This window comes from Protopterus annectens, chromosome 1.part1 (assembly GCF_019279795.1).
Source record: "Protopterus annectens isolate FY-2018-M chromosome 1.part1, PAN1.0, whole genome shotgun sequence".
In the NCBI taxonomy this organism is placed as follows: domain Eukaryota; kingdom Metazoa; phylum Chordata; order Ceratodontiformes; family Protopteridae; genus Protopterus; species Protopterus annectens.
Window position 1 is genome coordinate 1,245,256,855 of NC_056726.1, and position 18,768 is coordinate 1,245,275,622.

At 41.5% G+C, this 18,768-nt stretch overlaps 1 protein-coding gene across 2 annotated transcripts in view; it reads right to left on the reverse strand.

The window, feature by feature from the left end:
• Positions 1 to 18,768, reverse strand: part of LOC122809657 — a 673,939-nt gene that overhangs the window by 192,866 nt on the left and 462,305 nt on the right. For both annotated transcript variants that reach the window (XM_044081325.1, XM_044081317.1), the window contains 2 exons: positions 14,048 to 14,674; positions 11,057 to 11,683 (listed from right to left, as the gene is read on the reverse strand). In XM_044081325.1, the coding sequence (XP_043937260.1) occupies positions 11,057 to 11,683; positions 14,048 to 14,674 (1,254 nt within the window). The remainder of the gene's footprint in view (positions 1 to 11,056; positions 11,684 to 14,047; positions 14,675 to 18,768) is intronic.

Below are 18,768 nucleotides of genomic sequence, written 5' to 3' on the forward strand. Positions count from 1 at the left end.
CCAATGCCATTACATCAGTTTTTCTTGCCCTAACCTGTCAGGAGCCCCCAGAGTAGGAGGACAGGTTCTGGTGGAAAAAAAAACACCACTGGAAAATAAATACCAATATGTTCCTTGTAAGGAAAGGAGAACAACAAGGAAGAAGGGTAACAAAAGAGAAAAAAGGGGGATGTAGGGAGGGGAAACCAGGACTGCAACAGTGAATACACTCGAACATCTACATTTATGGTAAGTGTACACAACTGTACTATGTTCTTCTTGTTTCACTGTTGTAGTCATCACATTTAGGTAGATTCCCAAAGCTGAGGAAATGGGTGGAGGCAGTCAAGGAAGCTAGGGGCTGGCTAGAATGCCCTGCAAAACTGCAGAGGCAAATCCTGCCCTGGATTTGGAGAAGAGAGGCAGGTGGTAATGTTTGGTAAAAGTGTGAACAGATATCCAAGTGGCAGCCTCCAGGATGTCCCTGTTGGGGACTCCTCTGAGGAAAGAGACAGAGGTGGAGGCTTCTCTGGTGGAGTGTGTCCTGACCCCCTTGGGGGAGGCTTACCATGCTGTTTGTAGCAGAAATGGATGCAGTGTGCTATCCATTTGGAAATGGTTTGCTTGGAGATGGCTTTGCTTTCTGTCCCTGTAGCAAAGCTAACCAGAAAATGATCAGACTTTCTGAAGGGTTTAGTCCTGTCCAGACAGTATCTGAGCTGTCTGTGCACATCTAGATAGTGCAGAATCATTTCCCCTTTGTTTTGGGGATTAGGAAAGAAGGTGGGCAGATGGATGGATTTGTTGAGAGCCACACTGGACACCACCTTGGGCATGAAGGATGGGTTAGTTCTGAGGGATACCCTGTCTGCATGGAAGATGATGAAGGGTTTCACAGCCATGATGCTTGCAGCTCAGAGACTCTTCTGGCTGATGTGATGGCCAGAAGGAAGGTTGTCTTCCAGGAGATAAATTTTAGTGCTGCAGTTAAGGTCCCAAGCTGGTGGAGGAGCCCTTCTGGGGGGGTCTCAAGTTGCTAGCCCCTCTGAGGAACTGTTTAATCAAAGGGTGTGAGAAAAGAGGCTGCTCAGTGGGGAAATGAGCAGAAATAGCAGAGACGTGAATTTTTATAGAGGAGAAAGAGAGACCACTGTGTAGTAGGTCAGCTAAGTAATCCAGGATGAGAGGGATGGAGGACTGGGCCATATTGGCCCCCTTAGCCTGGATCCAGGTGCAGAACCTTTTCCATTTATCTGCATAAGACTTTCTGGTGCTAGGGCGTTTGGCCTCACAGATAACATCCAGAACCTGTTTACTGAGGATGGCAGATTGGTCTGGGGTTATGGAATAAGCCAAGCTGCCAAATTGAGTGTCTGCAGTTGGAGGTGCATGAATTACCCTTTCTCCTGGGTTAGGAGGTTTGGAATGTGAGGAAGATGCCATGGAGGCAGCGGGGACAGGTTGCGCAGGAAGGGGTACCAGTGCTGTTGGGGCCAGTCTGGACCTATGAGAATGGTCCTTGGTTTTTCCTCCCTTATTTTGAGCAGTACCCTGGGGATGAGAGGTAGTGGAGGAAAGGCACAGACCGAGAGGTTGACCCAGGGGAAGGACAGGGCATCCACTTTCCAAGCCATGCAGTGATGATCCCTGATGCAGAATTTGCTGAGCTGATGGTTGGTGTGGGAGGTAAAGAGGTCGACCTTCGGGGTTCCCCATTTCTGAGTTATTAGGAGGAAGGTACTTCTGTTGAGCTGCCACTCATTTGGGTCCAAAACCATTCTGCTTAATTGGTCTGCCAGGGAGTTGAGAGAGCCTGGAAGGTATTGCGCTAACAGGTGTAGTTGCATGGAAGAGGCTATGAACCAAAGGGTCATGGTCAGCCTGCACAGAGTGTAGGAGTGAGTCCCTCCCTGCTTGTTGATGTACCACATCACAGTGGCATTGTCTGTTTTGATCAGAAGAACCCCTGGAGAGAGAAGGGGTTTGAAAGCTATCAAAGCATGCTGCACAGCCATCATCTCTTTTTGATTGATGTGCATGGGGATTTGCTGTGGGCTCCATTGGCCCTGTATGCACCTGACATTCAGGTGTGCACCCCAAGTGTAGTCTGATGCATCTGTGGTGAGGGTCTGGGTGGTGGGGTGTGGGAAGAAGGGCAGTCCCTTGTTGTGGGAGCAGGTTGCTGCCCACCAAAGAAATTCCTTTCTCAGGCAAGGGATAATAGGTAGAAGAGTTTCCAGATCTTGAGTGTGCTGATACCAAAGGCTGTTTAGGTACCACTGAAGTTTCCTCATATGCAGTCTGGCATATGGAATGAGGAGTATGCAAGATGCCATGAATCCCAGGGCTTGCAGGATTTTCCTTGCAGAGAGCTGGGGCCTGATGTCCAGTTGAGAGAAGTAAGCTGTCAGGAAAATTTGTTTCCCTGGTGTAAGGTATGCCATCTGGGATGTTGTGTTCAGGCTTGCACCAAGGAAGATTATCCTTTGGAGGGGCACCTGTTTGGATTTCTTTTTGTTGATTGTGTACCCTAGGGAGGTTAACAGGCTCTTTACAAAGGCCAGGTGTTTGAGCAGCTTTTCCTAGCTGTCTGCTTGAATAAGGCAGTCATCTAAGTAGTGGTAAATTTGAATATTTCTTTGCTTGCAAAAGGCAATGACCGGAGCCAGGCATTTTGTCAAAACTCTGTGAGCAGTAGATATGCCAAAGGGAAATGCAGAGAACTGAAAGTGTTGAGATCCTGCCCTGAAATGGAGATATTTTCTGCATGATTCCCTGATGGGAATGTGGGGGTAGGCCTCTTTTAGGTCCAGGGTGGCTAGCCAAGCGTCCTTGGAAAACATGGTTAGCAACTGCTGGAGGGTGAATATTTTGAATTTTGGGATCACCAGGAAGGTGTTTAGAAAGGACAGACTGAGGATGAGGCACCAGGTGCCCTCTTTTCTGGGCACCAGAAAAAGTCTGGAGTAGAAGCCTTTGCCTATCTGTTCTACAGGAATGTGCTCTACTACCCTCAAAGAGAACAGGGAGTGTATTTGCTTTTGAGCCTCCACCCACTGATTTGGTGGTAGATCTGGGAACCCTTTTGGGGTTGGAAAGGTGTGGAAGGAGAATTTGTATCCCTGAGATACAATGTTCAGAACACATTGGTCCTTGGTAATGACGGCCCAGGTGCTTGAGAGTTTTCCTCCAAGGGGTATGTGAAGGTGGGCAGAGGGGAGTAATTGTGAGTTCTTATCATGAGGGATTGGCTTAGAAATCCCTGGTTTTGAAGTGGAGGTAGTCCGCTGCTTAGATCTCTGCATTCCTGGGGATGCCGTCGGGGGGGGAGGTCTTTTTCCATGGGGCGTAGGCTGGGCCTGTTTACTCAGAGCAAGAAAGGACCAGTGCTCAGAGGGAAAATGCCTGCTGAACCTAGGGGGCTGAACCTGTAAGAAATCTTACTGTTTGCATAGATTTTGCTTTTTCTTCCATCTTTTTAAGACCTCTTCTGCCTTAGTGTCAAATAAGTTATCTTTGTGCTAGGGGGCATCCAACAATTTAGATTTGACATGGTCTGGCAGGGGTTGTTCCTTAAGCCATGCATGTCTTCTAATGATTGATCCAGTGACTGCTGCCCTGCAAGCAGCTTCTAGGGCATCAAAACCACAGCATAAAGTGTGTTTAGTTACTTGACTTGCAGAACGCATTAAGTCTTGTAAATCTTTAGATTCTGCCCATGCAGGAAAGGAAGACATTTCTTGTTTAAGGAGTTCCAAGGTATGTTGCTGATATTTAAGCATATGGGACAGACAATTAAGTGCCCTGACAGCAAGAGTATCTGAGGTGTATACTTTTTTACCCCATCTGTCCAATGCTTGGGAATCCCTGTCTGAGGGGGTGGGATTCTTAGCAGAGGTTGCTTTAATCTCTTTTGGCTCTTGAGAAATGACCATAGGGTCAGCTGTAGGATTTTTATAAAGATATTTGTGTGAGTCAGGGACTCTGTAGTACCTGTCTGGTTTTCTGGGAGCAGAAGGGAGGGTGTCTGGAGTCAAGCTGGATTCAAGGAAAACATCATCCACCACATCCAGGACTGGGGGGATGGCTAAGGGTCTGTGTTGTGGAAGATCTAGGAATTCTCTGAGTCTCTTTTTAGACTGAGGGTAGTCCTGACTCTCCCATTGGAAATGCTCCCTTAAGGTATGCAAGGTTTCCCCAAAGGAAAAACACCTCTGGAGGAAAGGCTGAAGGAATGGATTCCTCTGCATCAGAATCCTCATATGTGGAGAGGGGCTGCATGTCTTCATAGTCAGATGTATCAGATTCATCTGACTCTTGTTCAGACAAAACTATTCGAAACAGATCTCTTTTCCTTTTTGAGGGGGTGGCTTGGCTTCCCCTAATCAGCATCCTAAGGTCTTCTACCATTTTAAGCATTTTAGACTGAGGCAAGGTAGCAGGTGCCTCAGAGTGGATAGTCGGTTTCTTGGGTGTGGTTCAAACCCTGGGCCTAAGGAACTCGGTTGTTTTTGAAAGAATGGTAGTCACAAAAGAAGGCGTTGGTTTGTGTCTTGATTCGGTGGTACGAAGGACTTCCTTGGAAGCTGGTGCCTGCTCAGCGGCTCCGGACCCATCCAAGGTAGAGACGACCGCAGGATCCTTAGACGAGGATGAGTTCTGCAGAATACCAGACTCTGAAAGGGTCCTGGTAGTGGCCTGCAAATCAACTGAAGCGGGCATCAGGGGCTACGAAAGCGTCTCACTGAGCACCGAAGGACTGACAACTAACTTAATGGAAGCGTCGTCGGAAGGTTTGGACCTGTGCGGTCTGTCTCTGTTTTTATCTTTACGCTTTTTCAGAAGATCTGCTGTCAGATAGCTTACTGAAGCCACATCGGAATTTGAGGACTGTAAATGAAAATATCTGGCTACAATAAGGGCCCGACAATGGATAGTTCTGGTGTTAAACAAAGCACAGAAGTGACAATGGGGGACGTCGTGGTCTGGGCCTAGACAAGTGATGCAGTAAGAATGGAAGTCTCAGTGTGGTATTTGCTTTCCACAGGCGAGACAATTATTAACTTTTTCTGACATTGGTTAGTGCAAGAAAAAAGGATCCCCAGTGGGGTACTTAGCTTTAGAAGACTTCAACTTCAATTCGGAAATGAAAACTCAGGTAGCGGCCGACCGGCACTGGTGCGAACTGCTTCTGCTATGGCAAGAAAGACTGATGTAATGGCGTTGGTTGCCTTCCTTTATACCACTGACGACCTGACATCAGTCCTCAACCCTGGCAGGGATAACCCAAGTGTGATGACTGCAACAGTGAAACATGAAGAAAAAGTGGAAAATAATTGGCAAATTGATTCTGTTTCTGCTAAGGAAAGGTAGGCTATGGACGTCATTAGCAGAACCCTATTAATGGAAGAGTAAGTCATGGTGTGCAAAATTACTTCTAAGATAAAAAAACAGAAATGCATTCAGAAAGCTTAAATATGAATATCTTCATCAATCACTAAGGAAGTTTTATAATTTCATACATTCATAGGTAAGTACAAGACTAGCTGTGGACCATTTTAGACTTAGCTAATTTCCCTTTTTGTGATCAAAATAACTCCTCATTATTTTAATCAGTTATACGTTCATAAATATAAGTTCCCAAAAAACTATGTATGCACCTTAGAGTGACTATATAAAGGGGAATTGGCAATTGTCAAGATAGGTCAATACATAACTGAGTGTCAGGCTCATGCAATAAGGGAGAGCTAATTTATTAGTGGGATTCAGCTAGGAGAAGAAAATCATGAATGTTGCTTGCTAGTGGTGTACTGATATACTCAGGCAACCCGGAAATGTTTAAAAGCCTTTCAGCAGGCATCTTTTACTTTATCAGTACAGGAAAACACTTCACTGTTGGGCTTTGACTGTAGCACATGAGAAGCAGAGTGAGTAGATTCTCCTTTGACTGTCAGGCCAGCAGTTTCAAATACCTAGAAGTTCATACTGCTTATTAAGTGCAGGAAGTTAAAGCAAAACATTGCAAGAAGCTGCTATAAAAGACGACATAATATTTGAAAAAGTGGGAGCAACTAGTCCTGTTTCTGGATCAGGGGATATTAGCATTTATTTACTTTTGCATTTAGTTATCTAGCTATCCTTAGTTGACCAGGTTAGCCCCACCAGGCTAGTGGCCTCTTTCAGCAAAGCCCCTTGGCAGATTAGGATGACATTGTAACAAAGGACCCTGATTTTCCATTTTTTTCTGGGGAAAATTGGTAAGTCTCAAATGTGGATTGACTAAGTATGGGAAAATATGCAATTTTCATTGAAATTGGCATTTTATGCTAGAGCACTCACTAACCCCAACCTATATATACACATATATAAACAAACACGCACACACACACACACAAACACACACACACACACACACACACATATCAGTGCAGCAGAAAATTACAGTGAAGTCACAGTAAAAAAAAATTCACAAAACGAAATGTCATCAGGACACTGATGTAATATAATACCTTTTATTGGTCCAACACAGATTTTGCAATTAATGGAGCTTTTGGGTAGTAAGATGCTTATCATAAGCAGCAGTAAAATGTCTTCCCCTGAAACTCACATTTATTGAAAATGCTCTAGAAAATCATTAAATTACAAGACACTTGTTAGGATTCGTAGTCAAACAGCATATAGCGAAATACTAATTATCATCTATGTGAACTGTGCAGGAATTCAAAAAAGAAAATGTGCAATACATCTGCTATGAACTTGGGACAGTCCACTGGATGCAAGAAACCCTTTTCATGGGCACCACAGAAACAGTGTTTGGTGAAATGACTCGGGCACTGTCACACAGTAGAAAAATGAAGGTTGACTGAATCAGACCCTGCACTACAGAAGCAGCTTATTAACAGCATTACTCATTTGCACCAAATTCCAGACTGTTGCGGGACAAGACAGTACATTTCTTACCCACGTGCTTGCCAAAAACAAGCTACATTAAAATATATATTTATAGTTAAAATGTTAGCATTAACCTTGAAGAATTCATACTGTCCAGTTTATTGATAACCAAATCAAAATCTCACAGAACCCACATGGTAAGAGTTGCAGGAGCTAGGTCTGACTCTAAACCTGTTACAAGTGGCGTTCCCCAGGGCTCAGTCCTAAGACCCCTCCTGTTTGGCATATACTTCTCAGAGGTACAGGCAAGCACAGGAGGACTATGGCTCACCAAGTTCACAGATGACTGCAAACTAGGGGCTATAATTGACTCTCCTGCTGACACAGACATCCTCCAAAAGGGTCTCACTGAGACAGATACCTGCTGCCAAAACCATGGTTTCAAGCTAAATGCCAAAAAGTGCATAGTCATCCCCTTTGGAAAAAACAAAGTACCCACAAACTACCACATAGATGGTAGCCCCCTAAATACGGAAGATGTAATAAGGGATCTGGGGACCCAAGTAGATAGTAACCTCTCCTTTGATAATCACATTGCCAAAGTGGTTAGAAAATCCTTCTATGTGGCCCACCTAATCACAAAAGGGTTTGCATCCAGACCGAAAGAGGTCATTGGGCCCCTCTACGCATCACACATCAGACCCATCATAAAGTACAATGCCCCATTTGGGATGTACCTTACAAGACACCTGCAACAACTGGAAAGACCATAGAAGTTCCTCAACAAGAGGATCACTGGCCTCAAGCAAATGCCCTATGCAGCTAGAATGAAGAAACTTCAGCTCTACTCGGTTGCATACCGCCTACTCAGAGGTGATCTCTGCCTGACATACAAGGCCATGTCCAACCCAGAAATGATGGACATGCTCCACCTAAAGAAAACCATATCCCCTCGAGCCACACGCTCCAGAGATCTAAACCTCACCACAACAATAAATAGGACGTGCTGGAGGGATAGATTCCTGCCCCAGAGACTTCCCATTCTCTGGAACAAGATTCCAGTCTACATTAGGCAGAGCTCCTCGCTAACCCTCTTCAAGACAAAACTTGACCAGTGGATGGGAAACAGAAAGTTTACCCCAGGGATCACTTCAATGGCTCTGCTGGACAGAGGCACAGGGAACTAATCTAAGGGGGTGGCGAAAGCCAACACATTCCGGCTAGGCTTATAAATGCCTTCGGGCAGATAGCCTAGTACCTACCTATGAACAAAACAAGGAAACCAAGGACTGTACCGAGAAACTTATCTCATATAATGATGCTCCTGTTTACTACAATAAATTCCTTCCTTTATAACACAACTATTGCGGGTTGCAGGGACTAAGTACTTATAGACACACACACACACACACACACACACACACACACACACACACACACACACACACACACACACACAAAAACATTGCATCCACTTGTATGACTGTACACTTCAGATATCTGCTTGAAAGCAGGGGAATGAACATATGCATAAAAAATTAGCCAGAAATGTATCAGCTTGTTGTTGTTAGAACCATACTGTGGAATCCATTGTAACCCCCTTGGACCTCCCAACATCCTACCTCAAGAATCAAAGACTCAGAAATTAGGAACAGAGTTTAAACATTTCTATTATACATTTAGAAAATTGTTAGAATAGCAATTTTTGCATTAGCAAGCATTTTCTAAAGGACACAGAGCCTGAAACTCACATGCCTGTCATTATTTAATGACCGCAATCCACTGTGAGGGCAGTTTCTAGGTAGTGTAATTTCTTGTTAAGACTCCTAGCACTGAGCCATAACACTTTCAGCCTGTCCTGAGTAGGTGTTGTTATGATGGAAGGATTGTCTGTTTGGCAATCCCTAAAAAAAGCCACTATAGGGGTGGATACTGTTTTGATCAATATCCGAAAGCCTAAAGGTGACAAGCGAAGACCATCCCTGACAATGCAGGGCGGCCTGTCAACCATATCCTCCCAGGATGACAAGTATTGGACCTCTTTGGAATGTTACCAGAAGCTAAACCAGTTGTTAAAGTTGATTATTTTCTGTTAGTAATGTGGCATCATCCTTGGAGACAGTAGAATGCTGTTCAATGTTAGGCTCATACCTGCCTTTGACACACACACTCTGAGAGCTCAATCGTGTCTCTATTCATACAGTCTAAGTAGGTACATCTCAGGTCATTCATGCTCACGTGGACTGTGACTGAGTCATAGTAGTATTTAGGAGTAAGTGATCTGAGTGCTTGCATGATTTGGTGGATCCTGACCCCTGATAGGCAACTCACTGTAACCTTCTCCTTATCCAGCCTGCTAAGAGGGACATCAGTGTGTCTCACAGTGTTATGGAGTGCTTTGCCTTACGGACTTGGAAACTGAGGCACAATAAGATATGGCTTTACGTGTTGTGGTGGGAATTGTCTTGTTTGTGTGCATGCAGAGTTTCTGAGGACTGTGCATGAGAAGCCTTTGAGATATGAGTAAATTAAATGTGAGCACCTCCACATATGTGAGTTTATGTGTGTGGTCCTTCATGGGTTTGGTGAGTGGTGTGTGTGTGAGTCACAGTCTGTTTGTTGATTTTTGTGTATGAATATGACAGCCCAGCCGCTAGTGTCAGTATGTAACTACATCTCTCACATACTGTGTTTGTCTGAGAAATAAGTGGTTGTCAGTGTAAATAAAGCAATTGTCCACCAAGCTAGATGCAAAGATAGCAAGAAAGTGCCCATCCATGACTGCATGCCTTAATGTGTACTTTGCAAGGGACAGGAGTGTAGGGTGTTGGTAAATGGATGCAGGAAGAGTGCTTACTTGGTGTAATCAGCAGCTAACCCATCCAGCGATGCTGCCTGGCATCCAAACCAGTTGCTCTCTGAACAGTGATACTCCTGGTTGCTATAATAAGGTAATGCAGGCCTAAACAGTCCTAACTAAATTTGTAAATGCTGCTCACCATGCAAACTACTTGCCCTGTGAGTAATATGGGACTGAGTTAAAGTCCTGAAGTACTTTTTATATGGACATTTCAACTTCAGGTTATTGAGTAAATTCAAGTCACCAATAACTGCTACTGCATGAAGAGCAGCTTTGTACAAACACAAGGCTTACATAAGATCAGAAAAAAGCAAGTTTTACACTAACTATGCCATAACGCCAATTGGGTAAGCACACAATGAGCTTTTTCACTAGCGATTCTCAACTCAGACAGGTGAAATCAGACTTCTCCTACCACAAGAGTGGGGAATTTGACCCTCTTCTCAAGCAGAGTACTTCCCTAGCAACATTTAAAATCAGTCTGGATGACCGGATGGGTGATTGCAAATTTTCACCAGGAATATGGGGAGAACTTTTACTAAAAGGAGGGGGGGGGTCACTGCTAATTTCTCACCAGTACTGGGTGGTGTGACTGACCTTCTTGATGGTCTCTTTTGGTGGTAAGCTTAGTAAGAACATGTGAAGCCATCACATTAATTAACAAGGCTTGTTTATGCTCTCTGTATATAATAAATAGTTAAACAGTGTGTCAAAAACGTGTTCTACAATTTTTAATAAAGATGATAGTTAACTGCCTCCATACACGTAATTTGAGTGGGACACAATTCTTAACATATCAGATGTGGCATTCTCTATAGTAACAGCAGAGAAAACTTACAGCAATGGGCATCTATTCAGTAGGAAAGGTTGGCAGCACATTGAGTATGGTATAATATAATGAAATAACAGATCCAAGCACGGATACAGACAATTAAAAAAGTGGTGAAGCTGACCTGAAAATTATGTTTGCATTGTTAGTTAAAACCTCAGTCAGCAAGCTTTGAGTCATAGCAACTCCCAGAATGTGTCACAATGTACCAGTATTCATAAATTATTAAAATGTATAACATTGCAATTGTGCCAGGAAGTAAATGGCTGTAACAGGTTAACACACGTAAGGAAAATGAAAGAATGCATTTAAGACAAAGTGCATAACAGCATGTACACAACAAGGAACAGAAAAGCAATGCAGTATGCAATACCTAATTCGTGCAATAGTTATAATGAATGGAATAAATTAAATCAAAAGGAAGTCTACTGTTATATGCATATTCAAAGAATTCAAAATAAACTTGTTTTGAGAATAAGTAATATAAGAATACTTACCAAGATCATCAGGGACTGTAATGGGAAGGTTTTGTTCATATGACAGTGGAAAAAGCATTGTCTGCTCCCTTATTTCTTCAGTTCTGATGGTGTCCTTCATGGCCTTTAACAGAAGGTTAACATTCATTGGCAGATTATGCTTGAAATGGGATGTGTACACGTTCTTCAACTCAGACACAGGCACACCATCTGGGTTCTGTTGTACAATGAAGGCAACATTTTGTTTTATTTCTGATAATGTCAAATGCTTGTTTGTCAGACAGTACTGGTCCTTGTCTGATACAGAGACAGAAGGATGGTGGGACACCTCTGATGTAGGACTGTGTGGATTTACTACAGGATTAGCAGTTATCCATGGTGCAAGCAACTCTTCAGGCACCTCTTGCATGATGGGTACAGTATGGTCCGAAACCAAAGATGCAGATGTGGCGGTAACTGAATGCGGAGCTGAATTATGACTTCCTGCCACTTTGGATTGTTGAGGAAAATCCTTCTGTGAAGTTTCAGTATGTGGGTTATGAAGTAGAGCCTCTGGATCTGGTGGCTGTTGTACAGCAGAAACTGTTGCTGTTGTCATTTGAGGTTCAGCTTCAGAATTTTCTTCTCTCAAATTCACAAGTCTGATTCCTTCATAACGAGATAAAGAAAATAAAAATAACTGTAACTAAAGTTCTAATTAATCTATGATTCTGTTTTATATTTACATAACACTTATATTACTCTCTTTCCTTTTATTTTGTTTCCTATATATATATATATATATATATATATACACACACACACACACACACACACACACACACACACACACACACACACACACAGTAAACTCTCAAGTTAACCGGATCTCAAGCAACCAGAAAAAAAAATTGAAGACGTACAGTACAATTTTCATGTGTTGCAAATTCTGCCCCCCAGACAGTAAAATGCTGTTCAATGTTAGGCTCATACCTGCCTTTGACACACACTCTGAGAGCTCAATCATGTCTCTAGTCATACAGTCTAAGTAGGTACATCTCAGGTCATTCATGCTCACGTGGACTGTGACTGAGTCATAGTAGTATTTAGGAGTAAGTGATCTGAGTGCTTGCATGATTTGGTGGATCCAGACCCCTGATAGGCAACTCACTGTAACCTTCTCCTTATCCAGCCTGTTAAGAGGGACATCAGTGTGTCTCACAGTGTTATGGAGTGCTTCGCCTTACGGACTTGGAAACTGAGGCACAATAAGATATGGCTTTACGTGTTGTGGTGGGAATTGTCTTGTTTGTGTGCATGCAGAGTTTCTGAGGACTGTGCATGAGAAGCCTTTGAGATATGAGTAAATTAAATGTGAGCACCTCCACATATGTGAGTTTATGTGTGTGGTCCTTCATGGGTTTGGTGAGTGGTGTGTGTGTGTGTGAGTCACAGTCTGTTTGTTGATTTTTGTGTATGAATATGACAGCCCAGCCGCTAGTGTCAGTATGTAACTACATCTCTCACATACTGTGTTTGTCTGAGAAATAAGTGGTTGTCAGTGTAAATAAAGCAATTGTCCACCAAGCTAGATGCAAAGATAGCAAGAAAGTGCCCATCCATGACTGCATGCCTTAATGTGTACTTTGCAAGGGACAGGAGTGTAGGGTGCTGGTAAATGGATGCAGGAAGAGTGCTTACTTGGTGTAATCAGCAGCTAACCCATCCAGCGATGCTGCCTGACATCCAAACCAGTTGCTCTCTGAACAGCGATACTCCTGGTTGCTATAATAAGGTAATGCAGGCCTAAACAGTCCTAACTAAATTTGTAAATGCTGCTCACCATGCAAACTACTTGCCCTGTGAGTAATATGGGACTGAGGTAAAGTCCTGAAGTACTTTTTATATGGACATTTCAACTTCAGGTTATTGAGTAAATTCAAGTCACCAATAACTGCTACTGCATGAAGAGCAGCTTTGTACAAACACAAGGCTTACATAAGATCAGAAAAAAGCAAGTTTTACACTAACTATGCCATAACGCCAATTGGGTAAGCACACAATGAGCTTTTTCACTAGCGATTCTCAACTCAGACAGGTGAAATCAGACTTCTCCTACCACAAGAGTGGGGAATTTGACCCTCTTCTCAAGCAGAGTACTTCCCTAGCAACATTTAAAATCAGTCTGGATGACCGGATGGGTGATTGCAAATTTTCACCAGGAATATGGGGAGAACTTTTACTAAAAGGAGGGGGGGGGTCACTGCTAATTTCTCACCAGTACTGGGTGGTGTGACTGACCTTCTTGATGGTCTCTTTTGGTGGTAAGCTTAGTAAGAACATGTGAAGCCATCACATTAATTAACAAGGCTCGTTTATGCTCTCTGTATATAATAAATAGTTAAACAGTGTGTCAAAAACGTGTTCTACAATTTTTAATAAAGATGATAGTTAACTGCCTCCATACGTACGGTAATTTGAGTGGGACACAATTCTTAACATATCAGATGTGGCATTCTCTATAGTAACAGCAGAGAAAACTTACAGCAATGGGCATCTATTCAGTAGGAAATGTTGGCAGCACATTGAGTATGGTATAATATAATGAAATAACAGATCCAAGCACGGATACAGACAATTAAAAAAGTGGTGAAGCTGACCTGAAAATTATGTTTGCATTGTTAGTTAAAACCTCAGTCAGCAAGCTTTGAGTCATAGCAACTCCCAGAATGTGTCACAATGTACCAGTATTCATAAATTATTAAAATGTATAACATTGCAATTGTGCCAGGAAGTAAATGGCTGTAACAGGTTAACACAAGTAAGGAAAATGAAAGAATGCATTTAAGACAAAGTGCATAACAGCATGTATACAACAAGGAACAGAAAAGCAATGCAGTATGCAATACCTAATTCGTGCAATAGTTATAATGAATGGAATAAATTAAATCAAAAGGAAGTCTACTGTTATATGCATATTCAAAGAATTCAAAATAAACTTGTTTTGAGAATAAGTAATATAAGAATACTTACCAAGATCATCAGGGACTGTAATGGGAAGGTTTTGTTCATATGACAGTGGAAAAAGCATTGTCTGCTCCCTTATTTCTTCAGTTCTGATGGTATCCTTCATGGCCTTTAACAGAAGGTTAACACTCATTGGCAGATTATGCTTGAAATGGGATGTGTACACGTTCTTCAACTCAGACACAGGCACACCATCTGGGTTCTGTTGTACAATGAAGGCAACATTTTGTTTTATTTCTGATAATGTCAAACGCTTGTTTGTTAGACAGTACTGGTCCTTGTCTGATACAGAGACAGAAGGATGGTGGGACACCTCTGATGTAGGACTGTGTGGATTTACTACAGGATTAGCAGTTATCCATGGTGCAAGCAACTCTTCAGGCACCTCTTGCATGATGGGTACAGTATGGTCCGAAACCAAAGATGCAGATGTGGCGGTAACTGAATGCGGAGCTGAATTATGACTTCCTGCCACTTTGGATTGTTGAGGAAAATCCTTCTGTGAAGTTTCAGTATGTGGGTTATGAAGTAGAGCCTCTGGATCTGGTGGCTGTTGTACAGCAGAAACTGTTGCTGTTGTCATTTGAGGTTCAGCTTCAGAATTTTCTTCTCTCAAATTCACAAGTCTGATTCCTTCATAACGAGATAAAGAAAATAAAAATAACTGTAACTAAAGTTCTAATTAATCTATGATTCTGTTTTATATTTACATAAAACTTATACTACTCTCTTTCCTTTTATTTTGTTTCCTATATATATATATATATATATATATATATATATATATATATATATATATATATATATATATATATATAATATACACACACACACACACACACACACACACACACACAGTAAACTCTCAAGTTAACCGGATCTCAAGCAACCAGAAAAAAAAATTGAAGACATACAGTACAATTTTCATGTGTTGCAAATTCTGCCCCCCCCCCCCGGAGAAACATACCTTATGTTTTTAGAGTTTTAAAAAGGATGATAGGAATAAATTCCCTTTCTCCCCAACCTAAGAACAAGCCAAACCAAACAGTATAGGCTACAGTATTAGAAAGGCCTATTTTTAATAGTAACTCTCAGGCAACTAGAAACTGCAATATCACATCATCGAACTCACAGGAGTTCGACTGATGTAATATCGAGCCATTAAGTTTGAAACCCAAAAAGTACGAGCACACAGAACTGCAGTACAAAAAAAAAAACAAAAAAAAACCCGTACACTTTAAACTTAAACTAACACCCTCCCACACCCCCCTACTTAAATATACCAACTCCAAGATCGCACCACCTTGGAGGAAATAGCAAAGCCGCGAAAGCGGCCCACTGATTTTTTTTCCCTTGGGAAAAAAAAATCTGTGTTCTGTGGCTTCGCTATTTCAATATTTCGAACATATGGGTTCGATATTACAATGTTCGGACTCCTGACCCTATATATATATATATATATATATATATATATATATATATATATATATATATATATCTATATAAATGAAGCATGGATGGAATTCTGAAGGAATGCAGGGGTACAGCAGACTATACTAACTGGCAAAAACATTTCTAATCATGTTGGTTAAATACTGTCCCTGAAAGCTGATCTGTAACTGCTGCAAGTTGATAATGTTTATTATTGATGGTCATTTTTTTTCTTTTTTAATAATACTGTATTTTTCACTCGGATATGTTACGTATAATAATGCTGAATGATACGACACTTAAGGATCATGTCATCCCTGCATCTCCAAAAGAAGCACAGTAGCATTTATAACATTAACATCACACTAGTGATGATATCTTATTTAAGCATCCACTCATAGAGTTGCATGATTGATCACCCTGAGGTATGGATTGTATTAGTGCTCTATCCTTAGTGGGGCTTTAACCTATCAGCTCCTTTGGTGGTGTTGGGCAGGACGTATTATTAGTTTTTGACTCCGAGGTTGCTTTGATGTTTGATTTTTTGTTAAGAATTTCCATATTAGTGGTCACTATATGGTGTTAGAGAGTGACCATTTTGACCACATGGACTATAGGTTCACGTTGTAGTGGAGTTGTGTATTTTTGGCGTTTGCACTTCTTGGTTCTCTTCATAGCCGATGTCTTGCCCATGGCCATCATGTTGCTGTGCGAAGATATTCTGACAGGTAAATCCCATGAAAGACAAGGTTCTACTGGAGTGCACTATGTAAGCAATAGTAGTTCAGAACAATAATTACCAACCAATCGTATTATTAGCTGGAGTCCCCAACCAGTCCGATTATTATTAGGAATTTCCTAGCTTTGACTGGCTACAAGTTTTATTGCCATTAATTACGAAGTTGTAAGTTGCTAGTTGTGGTTATAATTACAGAGTGTATGTTTTTTGATTCCATGAAGAGTTATATACCATCTATTTCTATGTGGTGTTTTAGGTTTATATGTATTTACGGGTTTTGAAGTAGTTAGTTCAATGGATCGGCTTCTAGATTTTGTAACCGATGTACTGGTTCTCTGATAGGCCGATTTCATGCAGGCACGGTTTTACTGGCTAATTTTATTCTGCCTTGATAGGAGATTGAGACAAGTCTCCAACCAATAATAGCATATTGCAGCAGACTTCTAACCAATCACAGAGGTGGTTTTTGATCGGCTAATACTGGATATTTTTGATTTTGATACTATGTCATTGTTTATATGCTGTGATTTGTGAGTCATTTGCAATTATTATAAGTTGTTTATAACGTTTTTGTGATTGCTACATACTGTATAGAGTGTATGTTTTTGACTCCATGTGGAGTTATCCAATATTGATCTATATGTTTTTTCAGATGTCCAGTAGTAGTTAGTCAAATGTAGTGGCTTCTAATGTTAGGAGCTGATGAATTGGGGTTTTGATAGGCCAAAGTCATGAGGCTAGATTTCCATTGGTCTAGCTTATTTTATTTAGATCTTATGAGAGGTTTAGTGAGTTTTTAACCAATAGTAATGCATTATAATAGATTGTGATCAATCATTGAGGTGGTTTTTGATTGGTTAACATCAGGAACTCTTGATTTTGATTTGTAGCCACTGCTTATATTGGCAGAATGGTATGTTGCTATGTGCAAATCACTTGTGATCATTTATATAAAGTTTTTCACAAAGTTTCTGCTTATTGCGGAGATTTACATTTATTATTGGAGGAGCAGCAAACCAAGAGACTGTTAAAGTCACTTGAGAAATCATAATATAATAGCTCAATTTTAATGTAGTGAAATGTACTGCCACGTTTTTAACTCTGTGATGTGAAACTGCCATTAGTTATGTGATATGTACACTCTATTATGACAGTGAATCCATTTTAGATCATGAAAATTTCTTTTGTACATTTTGTGTTAAATATATGGCTTTCTTGAATGAATGTCACTTAACAAGTTAAGACTTTTCTTAATGTTTTTTTATCAGTGAGATGACTTAATCAATTACAATACAGAGTTCACTAATTCTTAAGGGTGATGTGCAGAGCTGTAGTAACTACAAAGGGATTACATTGATCAGTCACAGCATGAAGTTATGGGAAAGAGTAGTGGAAGCTAGGTTAAGAAGGGAGGTGATGATTAGTGATCAGCAGTATGGTTTCATGCCAGGAAAGACCACTACAGATGCGATGTTTGCTTTAAGAGTGTTGATGGAGAAGTACAGAGAAGGTCAGAAGTTGCATTCTATTTTTGTGGATTTAGAGAAAGCATATGACAGGGTGCCTAGAGAGGAGTTGTGGTATTGTATGAGGAAGTCGGGAGTGTCAGAGAAGTATGTAAGAGTGGTACAGGATATGTACGAGGGTAGTGTGACAGCGATGAGATCTGCGGTGGGAGTGACAGATGCATTTAAGGTGGAGGTGGGATTACATCAAGGATCAGCTCTGAGCCCTTTCTTATTTGTAATGATGATGGACAGGTTGACCGACAAAATCAGACAGGAGTCCCCATGGACTATGATGTTTGCAGATGACATTGTGACCTGTTGTGAGAGTAGGGAACAGGTGGAGGAGTCCCTGGAGAGGTGGAGATATGCTCTAGGGAAAAGAGGAATGAAGGTCAGCAGGATTAAGACAGAATATATGTGTGTGAATGAGAGAGAGGATAGAGGAATGGTGAGGATGCAGGGAGTAGACGTGGCAAAGGTGGATGAGTTTAAATACTTGGGATCAACAGTTTAGAGTAATGGTGAGTGTGGAAGAGAGGTGAAGAAGAGAGTACAGGCAGGATGGAGTGGGTGGAGAAGATTGTCAGGAGTGATTTGTAGTGCAGTGGTGCACTCGTAGCAGTTGCCTGACAGCTACAGGTTCTCTGGTTTGATTCTTGGTTGGGATGCCTCCTGTGTGGAGTCTGCATGTCCTCCCATCCCTTACAAAGATGTTTCTGGAGTGTTTCTCCCTGCTCTGCTGGTTTTGTTCCAAGTCAGACTAGTTTCCTGGTAAATGTTTAAAAATAACAGGCATTTGAATTTCAGACTTCATATTCTTCAGTAAGTACATGGTAAAACAACCTTTTATTCTAGCAATTGTCTAAGTTTATAACATGGACATTTGAAATTTGCCCATATTTTTGGGATTGTATTCCCCCATTATTGGCCTCGTCCAGGTATTTTGTGCTAAGGTTGAGAGCTATGGTGAGAAGTGAATTCACTGAATGTTTGGGGGTTGTATTCCCCCCATTACTGGCTTTGTCCACATGTTTTTTTGCTAAGAGGGT